At 45.5% G+C, this 17510-nt stretch overlaps 2 protein-coding genes across 3 annotated transcripts in view; both read left to right on the forward strand.

The window, feature by feature from the left end:
* The first annotated feature begins 7016 nt into the window (after positions 1 to 7016).
* Positions 7017 to 10452, forward strand: KCTD14 (potassium channel tetramerization domain containing 14). Its single transcript, XM_062578200.1, has 2 exons — positions 7017 to 7076; positions 9781 to 10452. Exons 1-2 carry the CDS (start codon positions 7017 to 7019, stop codon positions 10450 to 10452), a joined length of 732 nt encoding a protein of 243 aa, XP_062434184.1.
* Positions 10453 to 13190: 2738 nt separating this feature from the next.
* INTS4 (integrator complex subunit 4) overlaps positions 13191 to 17510 on the forward strand; it is a 34418-nt gene continuing 30098 nt past the window's right edge. The window contains exons 1-5 of one of the 2 annotated variants that reach the window (XM_062567402.1): positions 13191 to 13267; positions 13635 to 13829; positions 15118 to 15235; positions 15891 to 15997; positions 16559 to 16744. In XM_062567402.1, coding sequence (XP_062423386.1) covers positions 13214 to 13267; positions 13635 to 13829; positions 15118 to 15235; positions 15891 to 15997; positions 16559 to 16744 — 660 coding nt within the window. In that variant the 5' untranslated portion in view covers positions 13191 to 13213. The remainder of the gene's footprint in view (positions 13268 to 13634; positions 13830 to 15117; positions 15236 to 15890; positions 15998 to 16558; positions 16745 to 17510) is intronic. The other variant, XM_062567404.1, reaches the window with a different exon arrangement.

Below are 17510 nucleotides of genomic sequence, written 5' to 3' on the forward strand. Positions count from 1 at the left end.
CTGTGTTGTAGCTTCCTTTAAGGGAACAAGGCGTTTCTCCTACGGTGTGAACATCAGGAAATGCTCCTATTCCACCAGCTCTGATCTGCTAGAATGTGGAACTTGCGAGTAAAACCTGAAAAATTTGCTTCTCTCCCTTCACTGTGTGAAATGGGGATTTCACAACTAATGACAGCTAAAGCTTCACAGGGTCCATTGAAGCGATACACAACCTAAGTCTGTTTTCTCTTTCTCTCCTTATTTCTACATGTCACAGCAAAAGGTCTTATTTCCTTTCCTTTCCTGCATGGGGGCAGGTTTAGCTCAGTTGGTTAGAGCACGGTGCTGCTAATCCCATCGTTGTGAATTTAATCCCTGTGCAGGGCTGTGCTGAGGGTTGGACTAGATGATCTCCAGAGGTCCCTTCCAACCTTACGATTCTACGATTTCCTTTACTAGCCCAACTTTTCCCCTCTTCCATCACCAGCCTGGGAAAGAGTGAGCTGAAGCTCAACAATAAGACCTGGCATAGACATGCTTGTTGGGCTGCCGTCCTTCATGGATTACACAGAAGAGATCCTCTCTTCAGCAGATTCTCCTGCTTCTGGCTAGTCAGGCAGTATCAGCCTGAACGGAGACTGGAGTCAACCCAGTGTTGGGAATGCGCCCAGTCTTCCTCAAGATGGGGCAGCCAGCTGAACGGACTCACGCTGACACCTTTAATAGGACTGTTGTGTTGCAGAGAGATGGGAATAGTGGCACCCATGTACTCTGCTCTACCCCACACCCTCTGTATGGCAATGTCAGAGTTGGGGGATAGCTCAGGAAGGGAAAGTCCATGAGGACATTGTTTCAGGAAAGTCTACAAGCTGAACAGGATATAAACAAGGGAAATAAGTGAATGGAAATGAAGGCCAGGAGAAGATAATGTGGTTCCTCAGCAATGTGGGCACTGAGGGCTTGTTGAGTTACTTTAACTGATGGCAATATGAGTGGTTAACTTTGTATCCTGCTTTCATGGCAAAACCAAAACTCTTGAGCAACTTTCAGTGCCACCTAGTGCTCCTGGCTTTGGTGCTCCTGGCTTTGGTGAGGGTGCCTTTTCCCATCCACCCTATTCTGCCATTGGAGGTGGAACAAGCACTCGCTTGGTCAGGAGGCACTTTGATCCCTTGGCATTGGGTGGTGTCCTGGGGCTTGTTGAAAACTGGTTCAGATCCCTGCTAAGGCTGCAGATCACACATTCCCCAAGTATGTGAAAGTAGGTGGAGCTGATAAATGACTAGAAAGCAACAGGTGATGTTTGCATAAGAGAAGAACATGGCTGTTTAATTTAGGTGTGGTCACCTGCCCAGCTGCACTAGTATAATTTATGAGTAGAGGTAGAGCAACCTACTGTTTGCTTTGCTTTGCAGCCATATCATACTTCATCCATCAATGCTAGAAGTTTGCCCATATGCAGGTTTTCCCCTTGCTGGCCACTGCTTTCTGCAATTGGAGTAAATGCCCAGGATTTGGCCACATGGGGTACAGATCCGGTGACGTCAATGGGAACTGATGTGTCCGTGAGCTCTTGAATCCCAAGTACTTATGACTAATGACAAAGAGGCACTTCACTGCAACGCAGATTATGTAGGCTGGCCTCACGTCACTAGAGACACTTGGCAATTTGCAGGAGTCAGTGTATCAGACTGGGCCTCAACAGACAGGAATTTTTTCCACCATGACCTTTGCAAGGGACCTCCTTTGTCCTTATATCCCCAGCAAACCCCAGAGAGATCAGTCAAGACAAAGGTTCTCCCCAGTAGCCTTGTTGCCAGTGTCCCAGCTGGAGAATAAAACCACTATGCCAAGAAACCCCCGCTCTCTGCAGCAGAGGGACAGAAAGAGGAGCAGTCTGAGAGACTTGACCATTGAGTCTCAAACTGATAGAGTTGTATCAAGCTCATGGAAAAGTGGTACAAGCTGTGAAGATGTGGGAAAGTGGGGCAAGCGACTAGGTCAGGAGCCCCTGTGTTTTGGTAGACAGAGCTGGTCCAAGGCCAGGATCTCTCACAGAAGCTGTGCTGACACCAGCTGGGCAAGGGAGCTCTGCTGAACAGGGATTTCCTGGGTTGCTGGGGAACACCATCTGAGTCCAGAATGGCCAGGCCAAGCTTGTAGTCTATCCTCTTAGCTAGCATGTCCACTGCTGTTTAAAATAATCTGGCTTGTGTCCTAGCTTTCTATGGGAATCTCCTCCACAGAGATTCCCTGGAGGAACTGGGGCCTGGGAATCACCTTCCTTTCTGCTGAACTATCACTGTTTGCTAGCAGCAGTGATAATGGTAATGGCTATAATATCTCACTCCTGGTGGAGATCAGCCATGGATCATCGCCTCCATGTTCTAGGCAAAAGGACCAAATCAGAATGGCTTTATCTCCTCAAGAAACTTATGATACCAGACAAGAGGGAAGGAGTGGAGAAAGACAAATAGGAGCTACTCCATGCTGCCTTCCAGCTGCTTCACCAAATCCAAGCATTTCATTTCATTTCCTGTTTTAGCATCTGCTTCTTATAACCATTTCGTTCTTTTTTTTCCCCTTGGATTTGTATTAGGGCATAAAACCCAAATGTGAATGCTGTTTACCTAATTCTTTCAAACAGAAGCTGCCAATCCAATGTGTTAAGGAAATAAATCTGTTAAAAATACTTCTACGGATGTTACTGCTTCCTAGTCAGATGTATGTAGCAGCATAGAGCCGTTCCATTTCATTGTTATGTACATATTTATATAATTTTTAAAAACACATATTTATTCCCCACAAAGCCATTGTCAAGTTATTCCTTGTTTGGCAGATACAAGGTTCTCAGGGTTATTTTGGTTGATCTTATGATTCATGCTATGGTTGCTTATACAAGATCCATGGACAGTCTAGTCCTTTTATGCAAAGACAGTGAAAGGATGGTCCCTGCCTTAAAGAGCTTACAGTCTTGGAAATGCTCCTCTCCCATTAGCAAACAGGCATTAGAAAGAAATCTGCTTTTGAAGTGCCCACAAAAGAAATGGCAGGACAAGCAGGTACCCTGACCACAACAGGCAAGTGGCTTGAAGCACCACCGTGCCACCTAGAAGCCATGAGAGGAATGGAGTATGTCTAACTGGTTCTTGTTCCTTGTCTTTCTGATGGCTCTATGACCCATTTTGTCTGCCAGTCTCTCCAATAGGTCTCACAAGCCTTCCCTTCAAGGACAGGAAGGAATCTCCAGCCACAGGTTTTTAACAGCACTTCTAGCTTCTTACCCAGGTTCATCAGGTAATCTCTACTGACTCACATGGAGCTCAAAATACACGGACTTTCTTGGTTTCCCCTTTTTGGTTCACAACAGCCATAGGGAAGGAACAGAACTGAAGCCCCTGGTGTCCTACACAACAAAGGGTGAACACGCCTGAACAGCTCACGAACCAAGGTGAAAGTCAATCTGGTCAGCAGCACAGCATGTTCAGCACGAGCTGGAACAGGTATAGTCAGGCAGCCGCAGCCACACGGTGCCTGCTGGTCTGCACAACCCGGGTGTCGTGCTGCCTCCAAGAGCTGTTCCAGCACACAATGAATGCAGAGTCCTCCGAGGGAACCAGCAAGGACTCTAACAATGGCACTGGGAGGGATATGTTTTTGTAGCGGAAAGGCAGTGGCAACTATCAAACAAAGGGAACATTGGGAACTTTACCCACCACCACATCACATTTTCCCACCTGGCCATTCCCCAAGTTCCCAGGTCCTTACTGAGCCTGATAGATCTGCTCAGCAAATATCCTCAGAGCTCTCCTTTTCGTCTCAACAGGCGGATCCCCAAAAGATCCTCGGTTCATCAGATGCAGCTTTAAAAGGATGAAGGATTGCAGGGAGCCAGGCCAACTGGCAACAAACTTGAAGCCCAGCAGGGCTGGGTAGAAATTCCAGCCTAATGCACAGCAAGTTCCATTCCTTGATGGGAGAAACACAGTTAACTTCCTCAAAACTGTGCAGTGGTGGCCAAGACCTCCCTAGACATGTAGAACAGCAGCTACAATGGAGCTTCTGATTGTGGGAATCCCAGTACCCTGTTCGCCCAAGGCTATGGAGACTTCCATGGTCTTCGTTTTTGATTTCCCTCCCAAGCAAAAAGAGAAATTCAAATCAGTTTAGGTTAGTTGTTACCATCAGTGTGGACTGCTGAGAGCCTTGTCAGATCAGCCTCTTCCAGCCTTCTCTAAAACCCTGATTCCTCTTTTGCCTTTCATGAGTTGCTCCTCCACCCACTAATTTCCTCAGCACTCCTTTGACCAGGAGATAAAAGGAGGAGTGATGTACTGCAAGACCAACTGTTTCCATTTAGCACAGGCACAGAAGGTTTTGATCCAGAGACAGATACTGCACTGCAAACCCTTCTGCAACCGTGACACCAGGCAGGTCAGGTGTGTGGCCCCAGTAATCCAGGATGCCACCTCTAGTGTGACCAGCTCTAAAGAAAGGCAATAAATCCCTGCTGGTGGGTAGCAACATGCCAATAGTTTTGGCTGTGAGATTTTTTTCCTAAAGCCATTTTTGAAGTCAGAAGGATTTGGCAGTTTAAATCCAATCCTTACTAAAAAGAAAAAATAAACCCAGATGGGAGTAATTTGCATAGCAAGACTGAAAATGCCATCTTAAAGCAAGTCATGTAGTTGGTAGGATTAAAAAGTCCCAGAAAAGCACAAATAATACCAATCAGATATTTCACATACACGGTGACTTTCAGTCAAATATCTCAGAATACTTCACAAACTTTGGGGCTGATTCTTTGTCCTATAATGAGCCAGCAAAAGTGGCTGAGATATAAAAAAGGAGTAAGAGAGTGGAGGAACCAGAGCAGTATATTAATCAAACGGAAGAACCATATGTGGTCAGCCTGGCCCCAGTAAACAGTGTGCTGTTGATGTCAGCTAGCAACTATTCCTTTTGCTGATGTTGTAAGGATCTGGCATCGAAGGTTTGCTCCTAAGCAGCCTTGATTCTGGCTTTGGAGGACCTTATGGATGAACTTTTGCACAAACCAGTGTCTTCTGTTCATCATTCCTTAGTGAAAACTCGTGAGAGCAAAGAGGTGACCATCTGCCCACTTACCCAGTTCTGCAGTTACAGAAGGAAAGGCTGCTAACCCTACCATCAAAGATGCATCACGTAGAACAAGCATGGACTCCATCTTTGTCAATTATATCCAGGATATTTCTGAAGGACCTATGTGAGCCAGCCCAAGGATCAGGATATGTAGGAATCAGTGACCTAGGAAATTCAGACCTTCCAACTGCTTTTCAATAAACATTTACAAGTCACAAAACCTGAACTTCCAAGCACACCTCATGTTCTACTGCTTCCAGTGCTATTAATTCTTCTGGCCTGGCAGAGGGAAAATCTAAGTCCTTTTATTTAAAGCAAGAGTGACAACTAAGGCACAGGTTGTTACTAAGGGTCTCTCAGGATGGTTTTAGAGCAGTGGAAGCAAGGTATAAGTCAGGTTCAATGAGAGGTTCACGTTAATGCACAAAGCCTTGAGAAAAATCTGGGTCTAGTTTTCATGGAGCCTTGTGTGAGAATTGGTTTTATTCCCAACTGATTAAATCAGTGCAAATTAAAGTATTTTTGCTGTATGTCTTGGGTTTCTGTTCAGACTAATGCTCCATTCTGGGAGGATGTAAATCCAGCAAAGCACGTACATAACACAGATAGATTTTGCTTATAAGGTTTCCTTATATATTGTGCTATCATTTTTCACCCAGAAAGATTTTAATGAGGTGCTGTCTTTGACCAGTATTTTTCCTTTGGTTGTAAACATCAGGAAGAAGCCTGCAATATGAAAGACAGTGCAGCAAGCTTGGTGAAGGAGGTAATAAACTTTTATTAGCCCAACTGATAAAACTGTAAAAAAAATAAGCCAGCTGAAACAGAAGCTGACAGACTTGAAGAAAGTCTTGTGTGCCCAAAAGCCTGGATGTTTTCATCTATCTATATCGGTCGATCTAGTAAGAGACGTTGTCTCTCTTTACAAACTTTGACTTATACCTTTGGGACAATCATGCCTACAACAAGGTTGCTACCATAACGAAAGAAAGACACATACATGGTGAGTAACCTCAGGATAATTTGTAAGCAACGGTGCACTCAAAAACACCTAGAACAAGAAACTGAGGGATTTTGCTATGGATCTGAACTTCAGGTGACTTCTAACTCTTCCTGGCGAGTTTTACAATGCTGCGTGTTTCCAGACAGGTGAAAAACAACCCCACTACCACTGAACTTGTGGTGCTTTCCACCCTTGACCTTCGGTGAATGCAGAATATTAGAAAACAATGTTTTGTATAGATACCAATCGAATTATCTCTGACCTATCAAAATAATGGTTTAGGCTCAGGTTTCATTTTATTTATCCTGCACAAATTAATCAGTGCCTGGAGCTTGCACTGGCAACTAACAAAGTAATACCACCTTGGAGAGTTACCAGGCATCCTGACGTGACATCGATGGATTGGATAAATGGGATCAATGAGATCGTTTCAATAAACTGCGTACTGCATCTTTAAAACAGCAGTGCGAAGAGGCCAAAAGGCTTGAGAAACATTTACTGGTTTCAGTACAGCTGGTTGGCAGGGCTGAGACGGTCACAGGTGCGTACGTTGCAGGGCTCCTCAGAGGTGCTCTGGGCAGCGGGCCTCCTTTGGAAAGGATTATCTGGCTTTTAGTCACTGCACAGAGATTATTACAGGAGGATTGTGTCGGGTGGCCAGCCCAAGTCCGCCCTGCGCTTTGCTGACCGCCAGAATGAGCAAATACTTCCGCCTTCATGCTGTTCCCTCCCCTCTCCTTATACCTGTAACAGGGCTGTGTCCGGAGCCAGCAAAGAGAAGAGCCAGCAAAGAGAAACCAAACGACAGCGGATCGGAGCACAGCTACCCAGCAGCAACCCAAGACAAGGCAGGACCTGAGCACGGGTTTCCTCGGACCCTTCCTTCGCTCTGCGGCTCGGGGGGGGGGGGGAGATGAGCATTTCCTCGGAGCACAAGCCCCTGGGGAAGCGGGTCACCAGCAGCATGCATATGGTGAGTGAGGCACATGTCGGGGCACGGTTCCCTCTCGCGGGATCAGAGCACTGGGCTACGTTATAGTGCTTTTTCTGCTCACCTGCTATTTCAAAGACTCCAGGGCCTGACATATACATGACCAAGAGGCAAAACCTAGATAAAAAGTTGTGTCTGACTCTTTGCACCAGTTGGTTCACAGAAGGGCCTTATCTCTCACCGGGATACAGGATCTGGCAGCAGCAAATAACCTAAGTGGTTCTTCTTCTTCTTTGGAAGAGGTAGAATTAGTTTGATGCTAACTTAAATTTGTCACATCTTTTTGGTTTGGTTTTAATAGCTCTTAGAGTCTATAATGACTCCTAAGCTTTAGATTTGCAGAATCATCAGCTGGGAGCAATAGTTTTTCTAAAGAAAAAACTAGTGAGAATTACAATACAAGAATAAAGAAAACTAGTGAGAGTCACAATACAAGGAGAATCCTATCAGGCAGAAATTAGGGATGAGATCAGATGATGTTTTTTTCTTTTCCTCTCCTCTGCCCTCAGCCTGTTACTAACTGATTTTCCTTCTCTGTTTTGGCTGTACAGCCTCTCCCCCAGGTAAAAAAAGTCAGATCTTTCATCTGGGGCACAGATAGGTGCGATCAGTTCCTAAGTATCACCAACTGGATAATTACAGAGCTGGGAATCAGCCAGTGCTAGTAATCCCCATCACCTGGGAATCAGGTTGATCCTAGACCAAAAATGTAAGTCAAGATCTGACTGACCATCACATTAGCAGCTCTTCTGTACTAGTGAAGAATATGTTTTCCTTTGGTAAGAATAACAAGCGTCATGAAACATTTGACTTGCTGTCTGAAAAAGGAGTAAAGGCTCAGCAGTATGAGATACTCCTGAGTATCTCATCCAAGTGATCTCTGCTAAGGAGTAAAGCTGAGCTGCTTGTTACCACTTGGACTAATAGCAAATTTCCTATCTGGGAGGAAACTTAACTACAGAAACAGCTTTGGGCTGTGTTCGTTAATGGGTAGAAATCACTGGGTGCTCTCAGATAGGATCATTTTACGCTCCTCTAGCTCCAGTGCAAATGAGATAAAGCCACTTAAACCAGAGTTATTGCAAAGCAATATTCCAGCTGGGTCTTTGGACTAAAATTTCTGTTTCCCCCTAGCTTGTCCAGGCTATGGGCTCACTCCTGCTAAATCTGATAGCTTACGGCTCTTTAAAAAGGAAAGTCTCCCTCCTCTGGTCTGGCTTGTCAGTTTGTAGCCCCTTCATCTGGCCAGATAGCAGTGCTTGTTAAATCCTCCATGAGCCAGCTCATAGAAATGAAGCAGAAGCAGAGCCAGAGCTGGCACAAGGTGAGTGTCAGAAGCATGCAGCTGGGTACAAGGGAAGGGGAGAGGGCAGTAGGTGCTCCCCCTTCCTTTTCGTTGGTGTGAGCTGTTACAGCAGCTCACATCATCTCACGGCTCTGTACTTGTAAGGCACCGTGGGCTGGATCCAGCTAAGCACTTAAGTACATGCTTCACTTTAAGCATGTGACTAGCAGCACTGAAGCAGATCCTTGCATGACCAAATACAAGAAAAAGCAGGTGAGCTCCTGGAAAAAAGAGTTATTTATTGACTCATGCCATCCCAATGGCAGGTGTGGTCCTGGCCAGGCATGTGACTTGCATTGCAGCCCTGACCTGACGGGTATGAGGTGAAATAACTGCCTCATTCCTTCCCTCTACTTTGCTGTACTGAGTACTGTAAAAACTGGTTGAGTGCAAAGGGAAACTGTTAAACTTCTTCAGCACCAAACAGTCAAGAAGGCCATCACAAGTGACACCAGGTCCTGCCTTTCTGAGCATTCAGCCCCCTCCAATGTTTTTCTGATAGCAGTAGCTTCAAAGCACAGTGTTCCACACAAATAAATCCAAACTGGAGGCTTGACATTCTTCCTTCTTAAATTCACTTCAGTTGCACAAATAATTTTCTTCATTTTCTATCGGAAGCTATTATACCTTTCTAAGTTTGATAAGAAGGTGCTGCGCCTGAGCACAAACATGCTGGATTTTGGTGTCTCTGTTGTCTTTATAGCTAATGCCCCGGAAAGGCAAAAGCCAATCTTGCACATTTCTAAAGGTGAAAAGAGCTTTAGTTCTGACTTTGAAGAGAAAAGATTAATTCAAGTGAGAAGGTAGAGTTGCACAGCTTTCAGCTCTGTCCTTGTTCCTCTGCACTGAAGCATCAGGACAGTGAGAACTCAGACCACTCTGAAAGGAGAGTGGTCCAGCAGGACCACTTCTGGGACCACTTGGTCCCACTTGTGTGGACTTAGGAGATCCACACTGAATCCTTCAGCCTGTTACTGACAACTTGCCAAGTGACCTTGGCAAGTTACTTCTTGTCCCACTGCCCAATGGCAAAACAACGCTCTTCCACATCCTGAAGATGTGATGAAGGCTAATCCATTCAGAAACATCCAAACATCTGCTACTCTGGTTATGATGGCCATATACATATCCTGCATCTGCTTTCAGCAATAAATGGCCTGTAGCAGATGGCTGAATGTTCCCTTCTGTCAACCAAGGGATGGGGACTCATGTCATGGCAGTCCACGCTGCCATTCCAATTTTCAGCTGCAATTATGATTGTTCCTTTTCCCCCGATCCTTCCATGCTGACTGCTCGAGATAGGTCATGTGTGTTATTTCTGTCCCTTTGTGATACTTGCAGTTGTCACCAATAGTGGAGTTAAATGTTGGTGGGGAGATGTACACCACAACACTGAGTACCTTGAAGAAACACCCTGGCTCCAAGCTCGCAGAGATGTTCACTGGCCAGCCCAAACTGAGGACTGACTCAGAAGGGAGGTTCTTCATTGACAGGCCGGGGACCTATTTCAAATACATCTTGGAGTATCTGCGTAGTAACCAAGTGCCCACAGAGTGCATCCAGGACGTGTACAGGGAGGCGTTGTTCTACGACATTGAACCTCTAATCAAGCAGCTGGAAGATTCCCCTCAGATCTTTGGGGAACTAGTGGCGAGGAAGCAATTTCTGGCCCGTGTGCCCAATTACAGTGAGAACATCGAACTGATGATCCGCATCGCAAGGGCGGAAGCAGTCGCATCCCGCCAGTCCAGCGTCATTGTGTGCGTTGTCAGAACAGAGGAGGATGCTGCCAGATGCCAGGACGCCTTGAACAGCTTGGACATGGATAAAAAATCTGTGGTGAAATTTGGCCCCTGGAAGGCAACACCAAGTATTTCTGATCTGCTCGACTGCATTCAAATGGATGTCGAAGCCAAAGGGTACAAAATATCCTTTCAGCCCCATGTGGCAGAAAAAGGGTTTCGTATCAAATCCTATGACTTCTTCTACAAATTCCTGTTCACCTGGTGGTAGCAAAGTGCCACCATTGATGAGGAATGGGGAAAAAAAACAGTTATTCAAACAAATTGACTTAGATTGCAGAGACTAAGCCATGGACTACTGGAGAGACAAGAAGACATGGATGGGCCAGTGAAAGGATCTCCTGTGAAGTTTTTTGCCAAATGAAGTAGCACTACTGAGCCACCATTTTGTTAGGTATTAGAAGATAACTGTGCGTTTTAAAAGATACATGTTTAGATATGCGGTATGACTTTCACAACATGCTTATTTCTTTTGCATGTTTTGGTCACTAGTACTGACTGTACTGAGAAGCAACAGGCCCTGCTGGAGGCAATCCAGGTATCAGGAAAAGGATGAATTTTATTCTGTTTTCTGTGTTGCTAACTATTAGATAAGTTCAGAGAATTGTGGCTGATACACCTGAAATTGAGGGCTGTGCTGCCATTCAGAGAGACCTGGACAGGCTGGGAGCTGGGTGGAGAGGAACCTCAGGAGGTTCAACAAGGGCAAGGGCAGAGTCCTGCACCTAGGGAGAAATAACCCCACGCAGGAGTCCAAGCTGGGGTCTGCCCTTGTGGAGAGCAGCTCTGCAGAGAAGGAGCTGGGAGTGCTGGTGGATGACAGGTTGGCCATGAGCCAGCAATGTGCCCTTGTGGCCAAGAAGACCAATGGTCTCCTGGCGTGCATTAGGAAGACTGTTGCCAGCAGGTGGAGGGAGGTGATCCTGCCCCTCCCCTCAGCCCTGGGGAGGCCTCATCTCGAGGACTGGGTCCAGTTCTGGGCTCCCCAGGACAAGACACACATGGAGCTACTGGAGAGAGCCCCTCATAGGGCTACGAGGATGATCAGAGGGCTGGAGCACCTGCCCTATGAGGAACGGCTGCGAGAGCTGGGCCTCTTCAGCCTGGGGAAGAGAAGCCTGAGGGTGGATCTGATCAATGTGTACAAGTACCTGAAGGGAGGGTGTCAAGGGGACGGGGACAAACTCTTTTCAGTTGTCTCATGTGACAGGACAAGAGGCAATGGGCAGAAATTGAAGCACAGGAAGTTCCGCCTGAAAATGAAGTGGAATTTCTTCCCTGTGAGAGTGACAGAGCCCTGGACCAGGTTGCCCAGAGAGGTTGTGGAGTCTCCTTCTCTGGAGATCTTCAAGGCCCGCCTGGATACAACCCTGTCTAACATGCTCTAGGTGACCCTGCTGAGCAGGGGGGTTGGACTGGATGATCTCCAGAGGTCCCTTCCAACCTTACCCATTCCGTGATTCCGTGAGAATCGCAGGCTCTGTGATTAATACTTAAGTACTTCTCAGATAATGCCAGGCACAATCTTTTCTGGTGAAAAAGTCACACGAAATTCCAGTGGAATCACTGAAAATGCATTAATTTATGCCAACTGCAATTTGGATCGTTAACAAAAAGACAAAAGCTCTGGCTCTCATTCTTTTCCATACCAGATCTAGTTAAAAAGGATTTCAGTGTCCCGCTCCCTCCTCTTGTTCCTCCAGTGGACAGCTTATTCTCTAGCCAATGTATTTATTACTGTTATTTGTTATTTATTCTGGAGTAAAGACTGAGAACCCCCTGCTGTCATGCAGGATCAGCATAAGGTAAAAATACTGTTATTAATTCCAGGAGTTTACAATCTAGTGAGATCACTCCTTTCTCATGCCACACTACTACATCTTTCCCTTGTGACAGCTACTATTATTCTTTATTTTCTTAAAAAATATAAGCTTCTGCAAGAATAAGGAAAGCTCGCAGTGTTTCGAATGGAAGGAAGCACTACTGAAGCAAAACCGTGGGGGCCTCAGCGGCAATTTTGCCTTATACGGCACTGGATTGGGTCCTACGTCATTTTTTTTTTTAAAAAAATCCTTAATTCCAAAGTTTACTTTTATACTGGAGAGGGCTGTGAGCTTGTTTTTAATCACTCTGAGGATATCTGACAATCATTACGGCTAGTCTAGATTATGGTTGCGCTTCCTTTTCTTCTCGAAATGTGGATTTCTTCCGGCTGAGGGCAATAATCTTGGGGATGTTAAATAAATGTGCTTTAAAAGCTCTTTGAATGACACAGAAGTGTTTACTGACATCTTTCCCCTCCCCCCAAAAAAAACCCAAAGCACAGTTTTAATATTAAACTATCGGATTTGAGTCGCTCCTAATTATGTCTGGTTTAAGCTGCCCTCATGCCAGCACGGATTTCCCGGTGGTGAAAGTCAGAAGTCATGCCAGCGGCCTCGGTGAATCGACAGTTAAAGGGGATTTAAATTAGATATCAGAGGGAGGGAAAAAAAATACAGCTTTTCTTCCGCCTCCGAATTGCAGCCCAACGTGCTCAGATCATCTTTAATAAAACTCTTCACCAAAGTCAGCACTCCCCTGGTCGCAGGAGGCTGCTATTTTTGGGGGGAAAAACCCAGAGGAAGGGGCTTGCGCGGCTGCGGCCCGCAGGCCGCCATGCCGGGCCTGGCGCCACCGGTCCCATGGCAACGGGGAAGCCCCCGCGGTTCCCATGGCAACGGGGAGCTTCGTCTCTCCCCCTCCCTCCTCCCCCCGACTGGCGCGTCTGGGCTGCCTGACCATAGAGCGTGACTTCCAGCTCTGGCAGCGAGGACACTTCCTTGCCGCGTCACGCCGTGGGCAACTTGGTGGTTTTTCTTCCGGGCCGAGGAGGCGGGCGCGGCGAGTACGGTGGCCGCGGAGGGCGGGGAGAAGAGGCGGGCGCGGCGCGGCGCCTACGGTGGCCGCGGAGGGCCGGCGGCGCGGGCGGCATGGCGGCGCACCTGAAGAAGCGGGTGTACGAGGAGTTCACCAAGGTGGTCCAGGTACTGCAGCGGGGGCCGGCGGCGGCGGCGGCGGGGAGCCCCAGAGCTGCCCCACCAGCGGCGGCGGAGCGGAGCGCTGTCGGGAAGGCCTTCTCTGGCGGCTTGGGGCCTAGCGCGCGGGGGCCTCTCCTCACCCCCGCAGCGGCGGGGCCTGGGTCGATGTTCGCCTGGGCTGCTTGGAGGGGAGGGCCGGGCCGGGCCGAGGTTGAGGGAGACGGCGGCGGTTGTTGCCCCGGCGGCGGCGGGGGGAGGAGGACGGGAGCTGCCCCAGGCTGGCTCGGCTGTACGCCAGCGTTCCCTCCGGGAAGGAGTGAAATTTGGGGTTGCTGCGTGCCGTTGAACCTTGCCTCTCTGCCCCCGCCTGCAGCAGCAGCATGAGGACCTGTCCGCCAAGAAGCTGCGGCTGACCAAGCCCAGCAAGTCGGCAGCGCTCCATGTCGACCTGTGCAAAGCCACGTCGCCGGCAGATGCCTTGCAGTACCTGCTCCAGTTTGCCAGGAAGCCTGTGGAAGTGGAGAGTGTGGAAGGGGTTGTCAGGATCCTGCTGGAGCATTATTATAAGGTAGTGAAGCTGGGAGTCAAACATGTTTCCAGATTCCTCTTTCTGGTCTTCTTATCTAGCAAGATGGGGTTGGCTGTAGAATAAGGAGTCACTGGCTTCTGAATCGCTAACTCTGGTCTGGCTTGGGCTGTTGGAAGCCCTGTGTGAGAAGAGTGAGTGACTAGCCCTTTCTTTCCCCAGAGAATTGCTGTCTGTGTTAGTTGGTAGCTTTGCCAATAGTTTCAAAAGTCAGGTGACGGGAATGTGAACTATGTTATCCCTACAAATGATCCCACGTAGTTAGTCTGAAGTTAAGCTGACAAAGACAAAAGAGATCTCAAGAAATTGTCCAGAGCGCCAAGCTGTCCAAATCTGACCCAACTTTACCTAAGTCCTTCCCAACTGACATTTCCTAATCTCTTTTAACAGGAGAATAACTTTTTGCTTATGATGTGGTCAAAACAGTTTTAACATGACACTTCCAAAAAACTTTTCAGCTTTTCAACAGAAAATTTACTAGCAGAAAAATAACAAAAGAAGTAGAGTATGCGTCATAATATCTAGCAGTGACTGTTGTTAAAGCACCTAATTTAGATCCTGAAAAATGAAAATGATTCTCAGCTAGGTTTAGAAAGAATTTTTTTCTCTACTGATAAAGTATTTGACCCTATGGAGATTGGAGTCTCTCTTGATTGCTGTTGAAAGATGTAATATTTGTATATTACTGCAACTCTGTGTTCCAAGTTGCACAATTGCTTGGTCAGAGCTAAATATAGAATCCAGACTTCTTTCTGCCTTTTTACCCTGTGTTAGATATCCCTGGCATTAGGATGAAAGAAAGAGCCTCCAGATGTGACTGGAAGTACTTTTGCATGCATAAGTCTTGAGTGGTCAAATTAATAACTCTTTGAAATACTTCCCTTAGCCTACAGACCATGATGCTTAGCAGTGGTCAAGAAACCATTAGTCTCTCATTTTTAGTGAAAAGATGGAAGAAATTAACATTGACAACAGTGAATTTCCTGGCATCTTGAAAACCTAACTATTTAAAATATCAATTTTTAAACTGATATTTAGTGCTGATATTAGTAAAATAATTATTTTGAAATGTACTGAAAGCTGCCACAGAAACATTTTGATATGTTAATTTTCTATTAGATGAGTTGTAGAACTGTAGGGGAGGAAGCAGACTGACAGGAAAAAAAACAATCCCATGTGTTGAATTGCTTATGGGTTCTACCTCTGTGTAGTCTTTTATGCTTTTCAAATGAAAAATGAATGAAGGTGACTGTTATTGCTTTCATCCCAGGAGAATGATGCCTCTGTACGGTTGAAGATTGCTTCCTTGCTGGGTTTGTTATCGAAGACTGCAGGATTTTCACCAGACTGCATTATGGATGATGCCATTAACACACTTCAAAACGAGAGTAAGTCACACGTTTCAGATCGTGTTCAAGATCAAGGCAGAATCATGTAGACTTTTAAGTATCTAGGGCAGTGGCAAGGTTCTTATGGATACACGCATCCGAAGTAAATAATTGGGAATTATTATTCAGAGTACATATTTTCTACTTTTGTGAACAGGGGCAGAAAATATGTTCTGAGGATAATAAAAGTTTTCCTCAAAGCTGTCTACTGTATGTATCTGTATAATGTAATTTAGTGGTAGTCCAGGTGAACACAAGACTAAACGTGACTGAGCAGTGAAGGCGCACTGCATACTGGGCTGTATTAACAGGATCATAGATGAATCAAGGGGAATGACTGTTCCCCTTTACTCAGTGCTACTTAGACCACATCTGAGATGCTGCAACCAGTTTTGGGCTCCTCATTACAGGAGAGATGTTGATAAGGTTGAGTGCGTTCAGTAGAGCATCACTAAGGTGGTCAGAGGCTGGAGTACATGGTGTGTGAGGCAAACCTGAAGGAACCTCAAACCTGTCTGGGCTGGAGAAGAGAAGGGTTTGGGAGGGGGTAGAGAAGGGGGGAGACTTTCCTACCTCAGTGGTTCTGTGGCTCTGTGTCTTGTGAGGTATCTGTGGACTCTGGAGGTATGCAGCCTTTCACTGTTTTGCTTTGCAGAGTCTCACCAAGTCCTTGCTCAGCTGCTGGACACCCTGTTGGTAATCGGCACAAAGCTGACAGAAAATCCATCGGTCAGAATGAGACTAGTAGAGGTGGCCTGCAAGGTAACACAGCCTTCCCAAGGAAGCGAATACTTCTGAAAGCTTCGTTCTTACATTTTGTTGAATTTGGATTGAATCTGTGTTGGGAGAGAGCTCCAAGTGCTGTATTTAAGACAAGAGCAACCTAAAACTGCATGAGATATGAGCACAATGTTGAGTCTAATTAAGGAGTCTGTAAATGACAGTGGTGTTTGAGATGAGCTTTCTTGGTTTCTGTAGATGCTATATAAGCATTTCTGTATTTTGTAGATGATGTTTAAATATCCAACCAAAACTATTGCTTGATAAATAGCTCCTTTTATCAATAGAAAGCCTCCTCTTGAGGAAAAAAAGTAATTAAAATGTTTAAGCTAATGTGTCTATAGTTTATTTCTAATTAAACTTTCATTACTGCTACAGGAAAAATTTTCAAGTCAATGCTTAAAATATTTTTAAAATTTTCAACAAACTGTGACGATGCTAACATTTTTAACTGCTAGGAGTCTTAATATCATTATGTATTTTGAGGGGTAAAAGAACAATTAAAAAATACAGTTGTATCCCTCAATCTCTTCCGTTCCGTAGCATCTGACGGATTCTTCCCATGGTGTAAGAAATAAGTGTCTTCAGTTAATTGGCTGTCTTGGACCAGTGGAAAAAGGTGTTGCAAAAGAAGTTGAAAGCCAGACTGCCAAAGATGTCCAGAAGATAATAGGGGATCACTTTAATGACCAGGACCCTCGTGTTAGGACTGCAGCTATAAAAGCCATGGTAAATGTTGCTTGGATAATGAAGTGAATTGTGTGGGGTTATACAAGGAAACTGATAAGAGACTGAAAACTGATTTGTAGAGATTTAGATTAGGAATTACTTAATTATCTTAATAAAAACCCACTTAATGTGTCAAAATTACCTGAAAAAATAAGATAGGACTTAAAATGTGAGAATAACAACTGAGATGTCGTAAGGTGTTTTAGTGATTGGTAACAATATCAGTTTTGGCTACAGCTGAAAAAGCTTTTTCATTTACTGACTTTCTCGATTGCATGCAGGTTCTTTGCTTTCATGAGAAATCTGTGTTTTTTGATTCAGCATTGGTCTAGTGACCACAATTACAGTAAGCCACTACTACTACCAAGACACAATAGAAAACTGCTTATGACAAGAAATCTGTATAATAAATCCCCAAAGAAATTTTATTTATTTACTTTAAACAGTGTTTCTATTTTGCCCAATGGTCATGTTTATTACTATTCTGTACACTCTTCTTGAGGGTAACTGGTTTTCATGTAGGGTATAAGGTGGTGACCCTATAGAAGCTTTTAGCTTTGCAGAAATGCTGACAGAGTGCTGAAAATTTTGCTTAATATGAGTTGCCTGTGAGCATATGGGTTGCAGAAATTTCCCTATTGATGTCCCATATGACCTAATGGTGAGCAAGAGCATTTGGATTAATGTTATTAAACATTAATGTAGGACATATCCTATATTAATGTTTAATAACATTATATATTTGAGAGAATTGAGTTTCACTTTC

The sequence above is a fragment of the Rhea pennata genome, chromosome 1 (assembly GCF_028389875.1).
Source record: "Rhea pennata isolate bPtePen1 chromosome 1, bPtePen1.pri, whole genome shotgun sequence".
Taxonomy (NCBI): Eukaryota; Metazoa; Chordata; class Aves; order Rheiformes; family Rheidae; genus Rhea; species Rhea pennata.